At 39.0% G+C, this 20,957-nt stretch overlaps 1 protein-coding gene across 1 annotated transcript; it reads right to left on the bottom strand.

The window, feature by feature from the left end:
* Positions 1 to 17,242: 17,242 nt before the first annotated feature.
* LOC114696299 (E3 ubiquitin-protein ligase RNF4-like) lies at positions 17,243 to 20,090 on the bottom strand. Its single transcript, XM_037202676.1, has one exon. It carries the CDS (start codon positions 19,905 to 19,907, stop codon positions 19,323 to 19,325), a length of 585 nt encoding a protein of 194 aa, XP_037058571.1. The 5' UTR covers positions 19,908 to 20,090; the 3' UTR covers positions 17,243 to 19,322.
* Between the last annotated feature and the right edge of the window lie 867 nt (positions 20,091 to 20,957).

The following is a 20,957-nucleotide window of genomic DNA, read 5'->3' as shown; positions in this document are numbered from 1 at the left end:
GCATTGATTCTTTGTATTGTTTTTTGTTTGCTTGTTTCTGTTTTATTGATTTCTCACTTTTTGTCTGTGCATGGCTTGTGTCCTGAGACAAAAGTCTTGCTGAAATGGATGAGAAGACACTTCTTTCCTTCCACCAGATCCAAAACTTGTCAGCAGTTTCACTTCTTGTCTTCCTGAGGAGAAGAATTCACACCAGGACACAGGTAGAATAAGCAGGTTGCCAAGGTTCATTTTTATCAGGAGGTAATCAAAAGCAAAGTACAGCCTCCAGAATGGAGAGTGGATGGAACTGAGGAGCAGCAGCATGACTTGTCTCTAGTGTCTACCATTTATCTTCTAAGGGCTGTCTAGAATGATCTACTTCCTGGAATAGAAATGGAATTTCATGGTTAAGTGTTCTTATTTGCAGTATAGTCTGTTACAATTAGATACAAGCACATGTATAAATATGTAACTGTTTGTAACAGTTGAGAAGTTTACTACTGAAAAGGGCAATGATATATTATACATTGGTACCTACTAGAACCTGTTGGGAGCAGGTTTGTTTGTTTGTTTTTCTTTTCTTTTTTCTCCCAATGCTTTCTCTTTACCATTATCTGGTCAGGGGTCAGGTTAGTTATCTTGTACCCAGCTGGAAGCCTTCTTATTTATTTTCCCCAGTGTTCCTGACCTCCCTGTTTTGACCCTAACATTTGTTTTAACTGTGACATTATCATTATCTGTGGTTGCCACCTCCTTGCTCTAATAATATCCTCCTGGATAAAAAGGCCATAAGTATGTGAGTATGAAGTGACACATAATTATTGCCAGAGGAGTCACTGGGTCACTGTTTCTGCTTTGAGGGCAGAGCTCACAAAACACAAGGTTCTCAGTGAGCCTGGCAACATCAGTGGGGTAACATGTTACCACTTTAAACACTTCCTGAATAGCAAGCAAAATAAGAGCAAACTGAACTTCAACTAATCAAGCCAGCACACACCCTTCACACACATTCCTCCTAATAGCAGTGTCAGCATCACTGGGGAACTTGTTAGAAATTCAGTACATGTATCTTAGAAAGCTCACTGGGATATCTGTTCATGTTTGACAAACGCTATACAAATGCTATACACTCAAAATTGAGATCAGAGCTCTAGCACACACTCTTCCTGGGTATTTCTTTTTTCACAAATCAGGGTAGAAAGTGGACTTTTCTGAAATTTATATGGAAACTATTGAGTCATTTCCACTCTCCCATTTTAAAGTCCTGAAGTGGTGGAGAAATCAAAACAGCAATAGATGCTAAGACTACACATCAATTATATTAATGATTTTGATTCATTTTACTTTAATCTCCCTCTCTCTCTCTCTCTCTCTCTCTCTCTCTCTCTCTCATGTGTGTGTGTGTGTGTGTGTGTGTGTGTGTGTGTGTGTGTGTGTGAGTGTGTGTGTGATGTAGGTTGTGTAAGTGCAGTGTGCATGTGTATAGCATATGGAGTCAAGAAGACAACTTTTTCCGAGTTGGTTCTCTTCTTCTACCATTGTGTCCCAGGAATTGAATTGTGGCTAGCAGTCTTGAAGAGTGATTGCCTTAGCCCTCTTATTTTAGTCATTTTCAGGAATTTCTCTGACCACAATGTACGGTGTCATACTAAAAAAATAATTAGCAGTGACTAGGCTTGTAAATGGAAGTCCCTTTCTCCCCCCAAAAGCTGCACTTTCTGCTGAACTTTTTTCTTTTTTTACTTATAATGTTCAAATAATGTTACTATTTAATAAACATGTTCACAAATTTACATTCACTTCTTATTTTTCCCTTTTTATTAAAAATAAATTGTTTTCTTGTGATGATATTGTGTTTCCCAATATATTGTGCACCCTAATAAACTTATCTGGGATCAGAGAACAGAACAGCCAGAACAGACATAGAGGCCAGAAAATGGTGGCACACACACCTTTAATCCTAGCATTGGAAGCAGAGATCCATCTGGATCCCTGTGATTTCAAGGCCATACTGGAAACTGAGCCAGGCATGGCGGGACACACCTTTAATCCCAGGAAGTGATGGCAGGAAGCAGAAAGTTATATAAGGCATGAAAACCAGCAACTAGAGGTCTGGTTAAGCATTTAGGCTTTTAGCAGCAGTTCAGCTGAGATCCATTCGGACAGTGGCTTCCAGTTTGAGGAAACAAGATCAGCTGAGAAGTTGGCAAGATGAAGCTAGCTGTGGCGTGTTCTGCTTCTTTGATCTTCTAGCATTCACCCCAATAACTGGCACTGGGTTTGTTTTTATTAATAAGACCCTTTAAGATTCATGCTACATTTTCTCATACAATACATCCTACTTATTAATTGATTAGAAAATTAATGATAGTGGAGAGGTTGGAATGTTGCAGTTCTGAAACCTATTTTCAGTTTATCTTGGCCTGTCTTCATCCCTCTTATTAACCATTCCTTGCCCACCTCTGTGTCTAACCTAACATTCATGTGACTGAAAGGTAAAACCCCTTGATATGTGTTAATTTTAACAGAACACCAGCTTCCACCATTCAAAAAGCTAAGAATATCTTCTAAGTACAGCATCCGAGGCCTGTGGCAGAAGTTTCCCTTCTTTGCTTTAACCAATCTACCTAATGCTTGCACCAATGTATTTTTAAAATACATTAATTTATGAATTTTTTGTTCTGTCACTATAAAAACATCAAACTGTTACCATGTTGAAACATGGAATTTTTTGGGTTGACCTGAATTTGTGTTTCTGGGCCATAGTCATTCATATATGATGCCAGAAAAAACTCTCCTTTATCCCTTGGTTAGTAAGAGTTGCATTTTTGCGTCAACAGCTCATTTATAGGAGTCTAAGTGCCACACAGCCACAAGAAGTTACCATGACATTAAACATTGCTCCTGGGGTAATCTTTTACACCGAAAACTCTTCAGAGTCCACCAATACCTAATCTCTCATCTTGAGTGTGAGATCAAGGGCTCTACACTGTAATAGTGTCAGGTACCTGGTGATACCAAGTTACTATGTGTGGAGAACAGGAACAGGAAACAATATACTTCAGAGTTTAAATACTGACATGCTCTATTTCTGTAGTTATATTGTTTTGATCTTTTTCCAAATAATACATTAGCAAAATACTATCTCACCAGGCTAAGGCTCATCCCTGTCACACATTTCACATCTCACATTGGGAGAGCTGTTTGCTGATTCAAAGCATGTACTCCTAAATACTGTAGCTCACAGTTAGAAAAGTAGTGTTTGTTTGTTTTTGTTGGTTTCATTTGATAAAGAAGTTTGAATTGGAAAAATGTCTTTCAAATATAGGAACTCACAATTTTTTTTGTACTAGATTTTAGCTTGAACTCTTATACTATCTTGGTGGAGAGTGAGAGAGTCCAACAAGAGTACATGGGTTCTAATAGTTAGCAAATGTCAGTTTTCCTTATTCAAGGTTAAAGATGCACAAATTTTATGTAAATGTAGTACTGGGAAGTCAAATGTTTACCATCCAAAGATGCAAACAAAATATAATTCTGAATACAATGTTATCAGAAAAAAAGCTGAGAGGCACTTCTATTTTCAAAAACTACAAGAACACCAAAAAATTAAGAAAAATATATTTTAAGTGCAGTTAATTGAAGTGCAAGGATATTAAAGATAGCAATTTCCCAGGTCAAGTGAAAGGAATACCATAAAAATCAATTGCATAAGCAATAAAGGGAGTCAGACTGAAGCCCTGTGACAGAGCACTGGCCTAGCATGTGGAGTTCCATGTATGATTTTCATTGCTTCCAAAACAAAAGAAAAAATTCAAAGAAGGGAGGACTGTAGCAAAACCGAACAGAGTAAGTGAAATTTTAAGTCTTCTTGAAAACTTCTATGAAAATCATAGATGAGGACAATCAGATAAAAGGAGAAAGTACAATGTTACAGGGCACAGAGGCCCAAGTAACTGGCCAAGGACATCCTTGGAAAGACACTGGAAGAATTAGAATTAAGGGAGAAAAAATCCTAATATGTGTATATGTGAGACTTCTGACTATGCTGGAGAGGAAATCAGCAAAGCCTTTTTTTCATATGTGTGTGTGTGTGTGTGTGTGTGTGTGTGTGTGTGTGTATGTATGTATATGTGTGTGTGTGTATTTGTATTGAAAATAATTTTCATACAATATATTCAGATTATAGTTCCCTTCCCATTATTTTCCTTTAAATGGTGGTAAATTATATTCTGAAAGTCATTTATGTTTTAAAAAACTGAATGCGAAATAAAAGAACAGGGGACCAAGACATCTCTGCCTGGACTGCTCCAACTGTCCAACACTTCCATTCTCTAGTTAATAGACACAAGGTTTTAGAAGACAGGCTGTGAAAATGGGTTGCTATTGGATTTGGCATGTTGACAATGCCCATAGTCAGTGGCACTGTCTCAGGAATGATGACTATGGTTAACCTTAATGCTGCTCTTGATACCAGCTTCTGCCTCAGGAAAGCTGTAGCCAATGATGAAAACCACGGCAGATAAAGATTTCTAGAAGATAGACAATTTAAAGAAATTGAGCTTAAAATGGACACTTAATGTTTCTATATTAAACAAAAATCATTCACTTGAAAATAAAGTGGTTTTTAATACATAATTTGTGACTTATATGTTGTTTTATGCTGTAAAATTCTTAAAACTACATTCTTCATGGGTCAAAAACTGTGAAAAAGATCAAGATTATCTTTTAAATCCACCAGGGTTTGCTATGATTTTAATGGGATTTTGGATAAAGGTTGCAGAAAAAAATAATGGTTTATTATGCAGCCCATTGTGGTACTTAATTTTATGTTAGTGTAATTTACTAATTTATGCCAAACATTTATTACATGACCATTAAGAACTAGCTTTCAAGAATAAATCATTCATTCAATTATGTATTCTGAAAGGGACATAGAGTTAGCCTGATACAGAAATAAATGGAAAATCATAAGTATTAGATTATATAGAAGACATACACACACATAGAGATTTTTACATAAATTTACTACCATGGGTATGATTTTTCATAAGCATTTCTAGTATTAATTCCCAACCTTCTAGGTTTAAAACCTATTAAGTCATAAAAGCTCTTTAATCACCCAAAACAACTTTGAAACTACCTTTTAAAATAATCCTTGGGGTTATTATTCCAGACTTCTTGAAATAAAAATCCTAAATCCTCACAAAGATTGGTTGGAACACAGAATGGACTTTTGTTGAAATCATAGACTGGATGGTGCTGTGTTACACTATTCCAGGGAAGATATGAACAAAAATCTACTCTGTATCAAAAAGGGAACTGAGAAGAGACAAAAGTACAGGTAACACCTAGGTCTAACTTGGTAAACCAGTGAAATTTATTGGGGTAACTAAAAGGAACAGAAATGACTCAAAGACAACTGCATTACCAAAGCCAACCCAAAACATAGGTGATAGTTCACAAAAGATTTCTGCTAAATCAATGGGGTTGAGAGTGTCCTGCCCAGGCATTTCAGCTGTTTTCTGCTTCTTCCAAGGTAGTTTCGTTGATTTCTTTATGGTGATATTTTAATTGTACTGAAATGTGATTTTATTTGTATATTAATAAATAAAGTTGCCTGGGGGTCAGAGCTAATAGCAAGCCATAGCAGAAACTGGGTGGTGGTGGTGGTGGTGGTGGTGGTGGTGGTGGTGGTGGTGGTGTTGGTGCACGCTTTAATCCCAGCTCTTGGGAGGCAGAGCTAGGCAGATCTCTGTGTGTTCAAGGATACAGCCAGCATGGAGACACACACCTTTAATCACAATACCAACCATAGAAGACCTGGAGGTCTGTACAGACTGGCAGTGACGAGGAGGTCATGTGATTGGGTTTACAACCAATGAGAAGGCAGAATAGAAAGTCTATAAAAAAGACAGACAGGAAGTAGGTCTCTTGCTCAAGAGGACAACAGCAGCAGTGAAGGGTAAGGTTTTTAGCTCTGACCTCTTGGGCTTTCATCTCTGCATTGGCTCTGTGTTTCTTATTTAACAAGACCATTTATCTACATTTCTCAGTTACTTTTCTATTGCTGTGAAGAGAACAATGGCCAAAGCAACTTATAAAAGAACTAGTTTATGGGGGCTTGCTCATTGTTTTAGAGTGGTTAAGTCCATGACCTTCATGGTGGGGATCATGGCAGCAGGCAGACAGACATGATGCTGGAGCAGTAGCTGAGAGCTTAAATGTTGAGACAAAACTGTGAGACTGGGAAAGAAATAACTAGGAATGGCCTGGGCTTTTGAAGCCTCAAAACTACCCTCAGTAACGTACCTCCTCCAACAAAGGCACATCTCCTTATCCTTCCTTAACAGTTCCACACACTGTAGACTGAAGCGTTAATCTAATTAATCTCAGCAATAAAAAAATCAGGAGTCAGTTATTGAGGTAAGAACCTGAAAGATCAGAGAACACAGAGCATCTTTCAGTTGCTTCCTACCTCTTCCATTCCTCCATCCAAAATGGCTGAGATCCTCTCTCAGTCCCAACTTAGCACTTCCTGTCTCCTCTCTGTCTACAGTCCTACAAACCTCTATGGTCAGCTTGTGGCTAGCTCTGTCCTCTCACTCCAAGTAAGCTTTTATTTATTTATTTATTTATTTATTTATTTATTTATTTATACATACATACATACATACATACATACATACATACATACATACATACAGGGTTTCTCCGCATAATTTTGGTGCCTGTCCTAGATCTTGCTCTGTAGACCAGGCTGGCCTCAAACTCTGAGATCTGTCTGGCTCTGCCTCCTGAGTGCTGAGATTAAAGGCATGTGCCACCACCACCACACCACCACCACCACCACCACCAGGTCCCAAGTAAGCTTTATTTGTCAGAACACAATCAAAATAGCAGGCAACAGTGGACCAAGCATTCAAATATATGAGGCTATGGGGACCATTCTCATTCAAGCTACTACAGTTTTGATATCTGCTTGTTCCAAGCTGCTCGTCTTGTCTGAGAGGGTCTCTCACCAGTCCTTACCACTTATATATACTTCATAAGGGATGGGACTAGTAAATCTGATCAGTTTTAGGTAGTTCCTAAAAGTATTTTGTTTGCTTCTTGGGATTAATGAGCAGGATGGGATACTGCACTTCCCCTTAGATCATCCTGTTGTTACATCTCACCTTTCACACACTGTATTTTTTTTTTTTTAATTATTTTGAGACAGGTTTTTTTCTGTGTAGCCCTGGCTGTTCTGGAGCTCACTTTGTAGACCAGACAGGCATAGAACATAGAGATCCACCTGCTTCTTCCTCCCAAGTGCTGGAATTAAAGGCATGTACCACTACCACCAGGCTAAAACCCTGTACCTTAATGAGCTTACTTCCAAGGTAGACTGTTTTATCTCATAGTATATTGCTACACAAAAGTCAAATCTGGCCCACTCCAAGTGTGTGTGTGTGTGTGTGTGTGTGTGTGTGTGTATTAGAGATTTTTTTTAAAAGTCAACTCATGTTTGACGTTCTTTTGGGAGTACCTAGAAGACAAAGTGAATGTATGTTTCTCCAGCAAAGGTTTGCTTTATTTTCTTGTCCTTTAATCACTAGCAACAAATAACCATGTTCAAAGAAATTCCTGACTAAGGATTTTTTCAGACTAAATAGGTATTATATAAGACACAAAAACCAAATGAAAACCAATATCTTTGTTAATAATTGGTAAAGAGAAGACAAATAATTCTGTGATGCTTTCCCATTGGGTTTTAAGCATGCTTTATTGTTTTCCTGAAGGTGGATCATTGAACAAACTCTTCCCTTCTTTGAACAAACCCAAGGTTCTAGTCTCTGACACTCTCAAAATACAAACTGAGAAATATTCCATCACTTTTAATCTAAATCAAGGTGTTAAATCACGCAAATAGGAATTTCAAAAGATTGTTGTGATAGTATGGGGCAGAATTGACAATCTCCTATTTTCAGCCTGTATGTGATGGTAGACATTCAACAATTTGGACAGAGTATGATTTGAGATATGTTATTGGTAGTCTGTTAGAGGAGTAAAATAAGTGCTTGACTTCAAATCAAGAGGCAAGGAGTGATAAGAACTATGAAGGGATGTTGTCCCACACTCCCAACTGATTATTAACCATGGGGAACTGTGTCTACTTTCAATTATTTTGATTGCTGTGAAATATAGTTGCTATGATAGTCAATATCTTTCTACACCAAATGTCCTCTTTGCATAAGCTTATGTATGATGAGAATTTAATAATGTTAATTGCTAAAAACCAATGCCAACAGCAATTTGAATCACATAATCTTCTTTTAACATATAGTTATCCAAATAATGAAATTCTTCCAAGATGGTTGGTGAGTTCAGTGTCAATAGGGATTTGTGGGTTCATAAAAAATGTTCATAATCCTGCCATAAAAAATGGGCAGGAATATGGTGCAGGGAACACCACAAGGCTGACTTTGGAAGTTGATTTCTTGGAACTAAAGAGATTTAGTCTATTGAAGAAGCCTTAAACCTATTTTAGCATGAAGCAGAAAAACATTAAATCTCATTTCATGGGGAATTTACAGTGTTTCATCTGAGAAGAAATACCCAGAAATTTTATAAAGTGTTCTGAAGCTTTTATAGTGGTAGAAATGATCATTTTTTGGTTAACAGATTACAGTCATGAGATATTGCCTTTAATTTTCAGAAATTTGAAATTCATCACTAATAAACTTTTTATAGAATGCTAACTATTGTGCATAACAATAAGAAAAGCAGAAATGAAGAATTATACAATTAATGTAAATTATTTTTATTTTGTATGAAGTTTCATTTCTTAATTAAGAAAGTGATCAAAACTTTGAGTATCTTCATAAAATCTCTCCCACAGGTGCTTTCTTTCAGAACAATAAATGAAAAATCATATTCTGTCAGAAATACCACCAAACAGATCTGTAATATGTGTCAAGTGTATGTAAGTTGGGGAGGAAAAGCATTATTTGGTATTTGCTTCCACATTACTGTTCATCATCCAAGGAAGTCAGAGCAGAAAGTCAAAAAGGACAGGAATCTGGAGGCAAGAGCTAATGAAGAAGCCATGAAGGTGTTTTTATTACTATAGCTCTATAGCAGAACTTGAGGTTAGGGATGGTAATGCCTCCAGAAGTTGCTTTATTGTACAGGATTATTTTAGCTATCCTGGGTTTTTTGTTTTTCCATATGAAGTTGAATATTTTTCTTTCAAGCCTGTGAAGAATTGTGTTGGGATTTTGATGGAAATTGCATTGAATCTATAGTTTGCTTTTGGTAAGATTGCCATTTTTACTATGTTAATCCTACCTATCCACGAGCATGGGAGATCTTTCCATTTTCTGATATCTTCTTCTATTTCTTTCTTCAGATACTTAAAGTTCTTGTCATACAGGTCTTTCACTTGCTTAGAGTTACCTGGGCTACAGAGCTTAAATAGAGAATTCTCAACAGAAGAATCTCAAATGGCTGAAAGATATTCAAGGAATTCCTCAATATCCTTAGTCATCAGGGAACTATAAATAAAAAATGAGTCTGGGATACCATTTTATACCTGTCAGAATTGTTAAGATCAAAAACACTGATAATAGCTTATGTTGGAGAGGATGTGGAGCAAGGAGAACACTCCTCCACTGTTGGTGGGAATGCAAACTTATACAGCCACTTTGGAAATCAGTATGGCGGTTTCTCAGAAAACTGGGAATCAATTTACCTCAAGACCCAGTGATACCACTCTTGAGCATATACCCAAGGAATGCTCAATCATACCACAAGGACACTTGACAACTATGTTCATAGCAGCATTATTTGTAATAGCTAGAACTTGGAAACAACCTCGATACCCCTCGCTTGAAGAATAGATAAAGAAAACGTGGTACATATACACAATGGAGTACTACACAGCAGTAAAAAAACAATGACATCAAGAAATTTTCAGGCAAATGGATAGAACTAGAAAAAAAAATCATCCTGAATGAGGCAACCCAGACTCAGAAAGACAAACATTGTTATGTATTCACTCATAAGTGGATACTAGATGTAAAGCAAAGAATAACCGAACTACATCTCATGGCTCCAGAGAAGCTAGTTAACAAGGAGGACCCTATGGGGGATGCATGGTGAATAGATGAGATCTCCATGAGGAAACTGGGTGTGTGTGGGGGGGGGGCAGTAGAGGATAGGGGATGGGGGATAAGAACATAAGGGAGTGGAATGGTCTAGCTGGAACAGGGATAAAGTGGGAGAGCAATGAAGGAGATACCTTGATAGCGGGAGACATCATGGGGATAGGGAGAAACCTGGTGCTAGGGAAGTTATCAGGAATCCAGAAGGATGACACTAGCCTCAACTACTAGCAATAGTGGGGAGGGTACCTTAGCTGGCTTACCCCACTAATCATTTTGGTGAATACTCTAACTGTCATCATAGAGCCTTCATCCAGCAACTGACAGAAGTAGATTTAGAGATCCACAGCCAAGCACCAGGCTGAGCTCCAGAAGTCCAGTCGAAGAGAGGGAAGAGGATTATATGAGCAAGGCACATCAAAATTATGAAGAGGAAACTTAGAGATACAACCAAACAAAGCTAGTGGGAACTCATGAACTTGAGACCAACATCTGTGAAGCCTTCATGGGAATGGACTAGGCCCTCTGCATAATCAAGACAGTTGTTTAGCTTGATCTGCTTAAGGGAGCCCCTGGCAGTAGGACCAGTATCCATCCCTGGTGCATGAGCTGGCTTTTTTGGAGCCCATTACCTATTGTGGGGGGAACCTTGCACAGCCTTGATGCAGAGGGAGGGGCTTGAACCTGCCTCAACTGAATGTAATAGGCTCTGCTGACTCGCCATGGAAGGCCTTACCTTTTTGGAAGAGGGATTAGGGGGTGTGGGGGGGGGAGAGGAGGGAAGAGAAGGGGATCTGTGATTGGTATGTAAAATTATTTTAAAAATTCTTAATTAAAAAAAACCCAAAGAAGCCATTGAAGCAATGCTGTTTATTAGCTTGCTCCATATGGCTTCCTTAGTCTGCATTCCTATAGCACCCAGGACCACAAGTCCAGGGGTGTTATCATCTACACTGGTCTGGGCCCTCCCACATCAGTCACTAATTAAGAAAAATACCCTACAGGATTTTCTACAACCCCATCTTATAGAGGTATTTTTTTTTTCAGTTGAGGTTCCTTCCTGTCAGATGACTTAAGCTTGTGCCAAGATGACATAAAGCTAGCCAGTATTATGTACAATAGCAAATTAAGAAAGTAGCACCAACCTCAACGAAGGTGAAACCAGATGTCTACACCAACTTCAAACATTATAAGCTGCAAGTGCCTAAGTCCCAGTGCAAAAATAACATGATCAACCTAGATCAGATGTCAGCAAACCTATTGTGATAGGCACTGAGAGAAGGAATATATCTGAAACACAAGACTAAGACTTCAAAATAGTAATTATGAATATGTTCAAGAACATTAAAGATGATATGAATAAAGCACCTTAATGAAGGCCATGAAAACATAAACAGTTGAATGTCATAAGAAAACAACTCAAGGCAAGAAAGTAGAATTTGTTTTGTTTTGTGTTGAGACAGAATCTATATAATTCTAACTGTCTAGGTATATAGACCAGGCTGGCCTCAAACTTGCTGAAATCTGCCTGCTTCTGCAGTGCCTCTCACGAGTGCTAGGATTAAAGGCATGCACCATCACTGCCAGTGAAGGTACTGTTTAACAAAATGGAATCACTAAAGAAAACCTAAACTGAAATAAAGCTGGAAATGACAAACTTTGGAACTCAAACAAAAAGTTAAGAGGTAAACCTAATAACACATTAAAAGACATAGAAGAGAGAATCTCAAGTCTTGAAGACAGGGTAGCGTAAATAGTGCATTGAAGAAAATGTTAAATTGAAAAAAAAATGCAGGTAAAAACATCCAGGAAACCTGGGACACTGTAAAAGGCACAAATCTACAAAAATATAGTACAGAGAAAGGAAAATAATCCCAGGTGAAAGACACAATCATAGAAGAAAATTTCCCCAATCTAGAGAAAGTGATACCTATCAGGGTAAAGAGTCATACAGAACATCAAATAAGAAGGAACAAAAAAGAAACTCTCCATGACACCTAATAATCAAATATATATAACAAAGAAACTATATTAAAAGCAGACCTATTACAACAACACCTGACTTTTGTAGAGACTCTTAAAAATAGAAGGGCCAGGATGGATGCTCTATAAGCTCTGAGAGATCATAGATGCCAGCTCAGACTACTATACCACCCAACATAGTTATCAATCACAATTAATGGAGAGAAAAATATTACACTGTAATAACAAGTTTGATCAATTTCTACCAATCAATCAACCTCTATAAAAGACACTAACTATAAGGGAAACTTCAGGCTGAAGAGAAGCTTAACAACATAGAAGATGATAAGAGGAATAAATCTCAGAAAGTGAATCAAAAGAGAAAGAAAGTCCGAGGTGGATGGAAGTCCATATTTCTTAATACACCATGGACAAATTTTAGAAACAGGCCTAGAGGCCTGCGAGCTGTATCTAACCCAAAAGCCCTAGCTTTCATGGTACCAGAAAACACCATAGAAACTTCCATAAGAGGGAGAAAACAGATATCCCTACTCAGTTATTATGGGTATGATAACTCTAAGGTGCACCTTGGCAAACAACCAACAACTTTCTAATTGGACTTAAGACATGCTTAAGAAGAGGGAAATCATGTATAGTACTAGAGACCTAGTGAAGTACCCAGGGCTAGTAGAGTCATGGGTCTTAGACAAGAGCTTACAACTTCTATATTACTAAATCAGTCTAGTTCCAAATTCATTGTAAATATTTGTACTTACAGATAAGCACAGTTTTTAGCTCTCATCAAGAAAAATTCTCTTTTTAACAGACAAAAACTATTGTAGAAATCTTCAACTGATCAAAATGTGGAGAAATAATCATTTAACTGACATGTCTTAACACCAATTGGCATGGGGAGAAAAACCTGACAGGTTTCTAGATTTACTATCAAAACTTCTCTCTCCTACAAACCCAGTTGGAATGCCTATTTTTTTAAATGGAGTCCCTCAACTTTTAACTGGATTGCCCTAATGGGACCAAGGTTCAGACCTAGTAGCCCTCTGACACCAACAATACAGAAAACATAGAGTTACTATGATCTTTTCAGTACTTGCCATAAATATTGTAATTATGGTATCTCACTGAATTCCAGTGAGTCATTTGTCTCATGCCATCTAAGAAAATGCCTTCCTTGAACCAATTATAAAAATTAAAATTCTTCTTAGTAAGCTTAAACTAAATTTTGCTGGATATTTTTGCTCTAACTTTTAATTAGAGGAAGTGATAATAACTTTTTCTTGGAATCTTAAATAAGCATGATTATATTTATAATGATTATTCCATATTTTCGTGATAAAAACATCAATAGAGCTACCAATTAGTACAAATGTCTAACATACATTGCTTTCTATTTACCAGTTCCTAATTATTTTACTATACTAGGCCACTAAATCCCAGCAGTCCTAAGATAGGTGTTAGCATCATCCTTATGATGCTGACTAGAAACACCCTCCACATCAACCATACTTCTCAAAGGAAGTAAAACAAACATTTCAGACTACTTGGATAAGCATGAAGGAATGTTTTCTGAGAAGTTTTACTTAGAAGTCTTACTCTTTCACATAGAAAAACCTTCCTGTTCTCATTCTTCATAGTCTATTGGAATATTAGTGGATTTGACTTTAATTTTATCTATTTGTTCCTATTCATTTCCAACCTATACCTAAACAAAATACAAACCTCTGTGATTACACCAGAGACACAGACATGCATTTCTGTGGCAAGTGGATTTTCAGGACAAAAAAGAAGTGGTGATCTGTTTTCTTTTATGAAAGCAAAGTCAGTTATGTGAAGATCACATATAGACAGATTGCATAGTTCTATACCATGTTGCTCTCAAGGTAGTCAGTTACCACAGCAAGTTTTCATCATTTCTAGATTAGATTATTATTCTCTGAAAGGAGCAGATCATGCTAAAATCACCTAGTTCTACTCAAGAGGGACCATGGCTTCAAGAGTTGTAGTAAAACAATGAGCCATGAGAGTGTGGTATCTGTCATACATTTACCAACTTGATCACTTTTCTATACATTTAACTATTAAAACATTACATTGGGTCCAGTTAGAACTACAAGGTATCTTACTTTGAATTCCCACTTGAGGTCATGGAGTGTTTCGTTCAAGACATGGAAATAAAGCATAAATGAATGAGACTAGGAGGGATGAACTAGATGATCCCTAAGAGAGTATGGTAGGGAAGGTGGTGTTGACATAGATACAAGAAAATGGCCTAGATTTCAATGCCAGAATGATAGTGAGCACATGACAAAATAAATACTTAAGGCTAGATCATACTCACTTTTGTACATTAATTAGTGTGAGCTTGTACTTTAGAACCAAACCAAAATGGAAAAAAAAATGCTTTACCTTTTAGCAGCATACTATTTTAAAAAAGTTTTCCCTCTGAATACACTCTGCTGCATACCAGTGAAATCACATGCTGAGCTGGCTTACAAATTGAAGGCAAGTTTTTTTTTTTTAAAAATTGTTTTTAGGACTTTATATCTTTATTTTTGAGATTGCATTTTAATTACAAAATTTCTCCTTGACCTTTCCTCCTGTATACCCCTCCCCAATCTCCTTCAAATTTATAGCTTCTTTTTCATCAATTGCTGTTGCATATGTGTGCATGTGTGTTCTTAAATATAAGCTGTTGAGTCCATATTATGTTACTTGTATTTATGTTTTCAGGGCTGTTTGGCACTTGCCAACCAATTGGTGTGCTCTTTCTTGGAGAGGGTCACCTCTCCCATTCCCAGTATTATTCAGTTGCCTATAGTTCTTTGTGTAGGACCCATGGGATTTTCTCCATGAATTTGGAGTGTTTGTTGATGTTCTCCTTGTTCAGTCTTTGAGCAGTCATGTTGGTGAGACTTTAAGGGTATAGGATCTGATATTATCAGAAGACACAGTCTCACAGTAACCACCCTAACCCTCTGGCTTTTACAGTCTTTCTGCCCCTTCTTCTTCAATGTTCAGTGAGCTTTACATGTAGTTGTGTTTTGTAGATATAATACTGGGCTCTATAATTCTACATTTTGTTTGTGGTTTTCTGTAGTGGTCTCCATCTATTGCAAAGAGAAGTTTCCTTAATGAGGAGCAAAGACTATACTTATCTGTGGGCAAAAGGACAAATGTTTATAGACTGTTGTTAGGAATTATGCTGGTTTAGTAAATTAGGAGTTTTAGATTCTCCTCCAATAACCATAATTTCACCAGCATTAATTATGACTGCCTTTTCACTACCAGGCATGGTATCCCTCTTGTGGAGCAGGTCTTAAGTCCAATTAGAGAGCCGCTGGCTACCATCAATGTATGTGTGCCACTACTGTACCCACAGGGTTATTGTGCTGAGCTTGTCATTGATGTGGTTCAAAGACATCATAGCTGTGCAAGACTGTTGGTGGCCTCCCTCCTTTGGAAGCTTGCACACCTCCGTCTTTTACTATAAAAGCCAGGTGGAGGTGGAACATGCCTTTAATCCCAGCACTAGGGAGGCAGAGCCAGGCAGATCTCTGTGAGTTCCAGACCAGCCTAGGCTACAGAATGAGTTTCAGGAAAAGTCTCAAAGCTACACAAAAAAAAACCCTGCCTCAAAGGGGGGGGGGAAGCTAGCCCTCAGCTAAGAAGTTTCAGCTGAGGGTCCTCTAGGTCCTTTTCTGAAGTATATGGTGTAAAGACAAGTTTTTTCTTTTTTCTTTTTCTTTCTTTCTTTTTCTTTTTTTCCAAGACAGGGTTTCTCTGTATAGTTTTGGCACCTGCCCTGAATCTCGCTCTGTAGACCAGGCTGGCCTGGAATTCACAGAGATTCGCCTGGGTCTGCCTCCGGAGTGCTGGGATTAAAGGCGTGCGCTGCCGTCGCCGCCGCCGGCAGCGGTGGCCGGTGACAAGTTTCTTCTTCTTCTCCTCCTCCTCCTCCTCCTCCTCCTCCTCCTTCTCCTTCTCCTCCTCCTCCTCTTCTTCTTCTTCCTCTTCTTCTCCTCCTCCTCCTCCTTTCTTCTTCTTTAATTGAAAATAGATTCTTCTCTCATACAATACATCCTGATGAAAGTTTTCTCTCCCTCCACTCATCCCATTCCCTCTACCTCCCCTCTGGATCCACACTCTTTCATCTCCCTTCAGAAAACAGCAGGCCTCAAAGAGACAATAATCAAAAAGGACAAAACAAAATACAATAAGACAAGGCAAAAGCCCTCACACCAAGGCTAGACAAGGCAACTCAACAGGAGCAAAAGAGTCCCAAGAACAGGCTAATGAGTCAGACACACCTGTTCCCACAGTTAGGAGTCCCACAGAAAACACCAAGCTAACAGCCACAACACATATTCAGAGGACCTGGGGCAGACCCCTTCAGTCTCTGTGCTTGCTGCTTCAGTCTCTGGAAGCCAGTATGTGCCCTGTTTAGTTGATTCTGCAGGCCATATTTTCTTGGTGTTCTCCATCCCCTCTGGTTCCTACAGACTTGCTTCCTACTCTCTCATGAGATTCCCTGAGTATCTTATTTCTTAGGGATGTAGGAGTGTTCTTGGAGCTATTGCTGGGGTGAATGGCAAAATTTATGTCAGTTTTGGAGAGAACATCCTTTCCTAGTAAGGGAATAGGACATAAGGGAAATAGGAGAAAGGAGTGGGAAAAGGAAAATCCTTGAAAGGAGCAAGTGAAGGGTGGAGTTTGGAGAGGTAGGGTCAAGGTTTGTGTAAGGCATCAGAGGAACTGAGAGGGATTTTTAGAGTAGTCTTTAATTAGTTTTTAGATTTGCACACCTTAAATTACTTTCTTGGACCCATAAATTATTTTCTCTCTTATTACTTAATCTCTTATATTTTCAGATCTTCATATACTTTAAATTGCTTTCTTAGAACTGCATAATTTGGATCATTTATTTTTCCTTGACCTATAGAACTTACTTATCTGTTTCTCATAACCTTTAGAAACTCATATCTTTCTTAGTGTAAAGCCTGCCATTGAGGTAAATGTTACATCTGAAACGGACTGACCAGGCAGCTGAGTGTTATTCTTAAAGCTACAGTTAGCCATCAACATCATCTGAGATCTGTGAAGGATAAATTTAAGTAGGAAGTATAATTTAAATGTTTTTTTTTTAATGGTTCAAATTGTTTTATTTCCATTTTTAACACTAGCAGGAGTCCAAAACAGACTGATATCCATGAGCATAGTTTAAATGTAACAAAGAGAGTTAAACTATATACATTAAAGAAAAAGGAAAGGGATTTTTTTCCTCTATACCAACCTTTTCCTAGTGGTGCAGTTTCTGATTAGTAGAACTAAACACATTTTTCCCAATTTAATTTAGGATGAAGTAATAGATCTTTTATGATCAACTTCATAAACTGTCTTTAAGGAGAAAATGAATTTTAAGTGGGTGTCACCATATTTACCAGTGAACTGGCTGCATGGTCACCTTGGCTCTTTGAAGTCTGGCTATCATAAGAACTAACAAGAGCAAGTCCATGAGGCCCACAGGGAACTCAATGGCTGTGACATCCAAGGGGAGGGCACACACCACACATCACAATGATGAGAGCTAATGCTCCTACCCTCTGAATCCATGTAAAAAAATTATTACTCTCATTCAAACTAACTGGAAGTCAAACAGTTTAAAAAGTCAGAATGAAGAATAAAACTCTTTTCTTTTCACATAGAGGAGGGACACTCCTTCAGCTCCATTTAAAGTGAATTCTGTGCTGAGTCCCTGCTCCTTCAGAATAGTAAACTCAAAGTCAGTTATTGTTAGCAAAGCTCCAGTGGTCCCTTTCCCACCCACCTCAAAGATGTTTCACACAAAAAGGCTATTGGTTTGGCTAGAAGCCCTCTGAGGAAGTAGTGTGGAGGTGGAGGCAGGCTGGCACTGAAGGCCTATCCTCTACAAGCCACCCTGTGGCCTGGTGTCCCCAGGGGCAATTTACCATCTCACTGCCTCGAGAGCACCAGAGGCTCCCATACATATGGAGTGGAGCAGAGATTATTATGTGGTCCCATGGGGAGGAAGAGATACCATGCTTTGCTGACCAAAACCTACAGAGCAGTCAAAAATCTAGAGGATCAAAGCCCAACTGGCCAGAAGAGCAGCTTTGGAAATATCTATCTACTCAAGGGGCATGGGAAAAACAGGGTAGTGGCAGGTTGAGTAGGGCAATACCTCTGAAACACGGGCAACAGTGACTTGGGCAAAAGCATGGAAGTGAAGAGCTGATAAGGCCACTGTTACTGCTACCACCTCCTGCTATCTATGCTCGGGCAGACATTAGGCAATGGGAACTGAAAAACTGATGGTTGGAGAGCACTGTGGAGCACACAGGACATATCTTAGCAGAAAAGAGAGGATACTAAAAAACTTGCTTGTCCTATTGGCCTTGAATGTTCTGTGCCAGGCAAAGAACTCTGGAGCATGTGTAGGGTTCCTGAGAACAGTTGGTGAACAGAGATGGGGTGGGATGGGCACTGCTCCCATAGGCAACACTGGGCTGAGGACACTAGCAGTGCTACATCTTCCGGATTGTTGAAGAGCAGGTGAAGAACGGGCTTTATTGCACTTTCTCATTCTTAGGAAACATGGTTGCCCTGCAGAGGGTCTCTTGATTTGCAGAAAACACTGCACATCAATGATAAGGTGCAGGCAGAATCACAGATCACCTCTGCTCTAAAAGAAAAATAAAAGTCCACCAGCTGGGCTTTTCAGGGATAGCTTCTGTACTGGGATCCTTGGGCTGGATGGACCGTGTGTGGCCAGGTCACTGTGTGGCAGGCAGAATAGCTAACTGGCAGATGCCTTGGGAAGGTTCTGCACCCAGAAGAGTTGGGGCAAACTTTCCCAACAGGGAAACTTCTTGGCCAACATGTAAGCTCCATAAAGAGGCTGGAGCCATGATACTCAAACTCCAATATACCTGACTCCTTTTCTCCTACTCCTGGCTCAGAAAACCCAGAGGAGCAGAGATGCTGAGCTGACCTGGGAGGATCCCTGGATCCTGCTCCATGGCATCAAACTGGAGAAAACAAAAGGATCTAAGGGGTCGGAAAACAAAAGAGCAGTTTACATCAGACATTGATTTTTAAAGTCTTTTTGAGCTCAGGAAACTGGAGGCAGATACCATGCAGAAAGGCCAGCCTGGTTGTCTGTCCATTGGTCTATCCTGAGCAGTTCTGAACATTTCATATATAAATGGGGTGGTACCGTTTATGGTTGATCTTTTTCCTACAAGTTGGGCAAGTGTTAGCATTCTTAAGGGAATCACGGAGGCACTGGCTACAGAAGACGTGGCCACATTCTGTAGAAACAATGAGGCGCCCATTCTGCACAATCTCAGAGTAGCCATCCATGCAGATCGGACAACTGACAGTACCTGAGGGCCTGAGTCCTGTACATCCTTCATCCTTGCCGCTTCGAGGAGTATGGGTAGTCACATACACATCTTTGTCTCTAGACAGTTCCTCATCATCACTGCTCACCACACAGCTATCAGCATGGTCTTGGCGCAACCTCCTCCCATTTCTTCTTGGTCTTCTCCTTTCTTCAACAATCACAACAGAATCATTGTGAGTCAGGTCCACAACCACAGGCTCCAAAGATTCACAGGTGAGGTCCACGATTTCATCTCCAGCAGTTTCCACGAGTTCTATGGGTTCTGCTTCCAAGGAAATCTCAGGGGTTGAAGTTGTTTCCCGAGTTCGCTTCTGGGTTTGTCTAGAACTTACTGTTCCACCACGCCGCTTTCTTTGAGGGTTTCTTGTACTCATTGTGCTCGCTGGCTTCAATCCACAGAAAAGGAAGTGATATACACCAAGGTTTATGGGGAGGTAGAACGTTCTCAATCTCTCATGCCCACTGAATACTCATCCTGTGGCTTACAATCTGGAGCCAATTAGATGTCCAGTATTTCCAAGTTCTCCTCCACCAGCCGCCGAGGAGACCCACTCAAGCAAGACTGCTAAATGTTTTTTTTTTTTTTTTTTTTTTTTTTTTATAACAATGAAAATAACAAAGACTTACTTGACACTTGTTTGTGGCTTACATGGTTCACTGGGTGCAAAACTCGACAGTCTTTAGTTGTCAGATAAGAGCAGCGGTTAATCTTCAGTTGTCAGACAGAGCAGGGGGCCTTCACCTGTCAGAGCCAGTTTCAAGGAATTTTTTCCTATCGAGGAAGAACTTGGGAAAACTGCCCTTTCTTTGATGACGCAGAGCACTTCAGTCACCCCAAGCGTGTCCACAGTTTGTGAGGGTTCCTGGCAGCAGGTGAGGCAAGGGGCAGTTCTGTCCAGTGGATAGCATTACCACAGTCCAGCTGGAGTTCTCGGTGCAGTGTCCCATCTGTCTTCTTTGGAGACCTTGAAGTTTTATTGTTAGAAAGGGGTCTCTGTTTATGATGGGAAGTTTATATTTAATATTTTAAATGCCATATTAAGCAGGTTTCTGAAGAGTTTGAAGATGAAGTATTTATTAAGTATCCCTGGTTTTAGGTTTAACCTTGAAAACACATACAGAAGGCTAAGTAAAGCTTATTTTGGTAATTAATTATAATGATAAGCATACTTCTGAACACATTAAAGACCCTGATGATTTATTACATGGTTGACTAACTTGTGTGCCTTAATGATCTTTAGCAGTTTATAATAAGTTAGTGTAGTTTTTATCCTTGTTAAGTTTGAGCCTTAAAAAACTGATTTGAATTGGAGATCCTTTAGCATCAAAATAAACCATAAATACACTACACTTTTACCATGACAGAATATACATATACAGTTTTTTTTTTATATGATTCAAGCTGAATGAAGTTTCATGACAGG

The sequence above is a fragment of the Peromyscus leucopus genome, chromosome 2, assembly GCF_004664715.2.
Source record: "Peromyscus leucopus breed LL Stock chromosome 2, UCI_PerLeu_2.1, whole genome shotgun sequence".
Taxonomy (NCBI): domain Eukaryota; kingdom Metazoa; phylum Chordata; class Mammalia; order Rodentia; family Cricetidae; genus Peromyscus; species Peromyscus leucopus.
The sequence above is the reverse complement of the archived record's forward strand: the minus strand, read 5'-3'. Positions and strand labels throughout refer to the sequence as shown.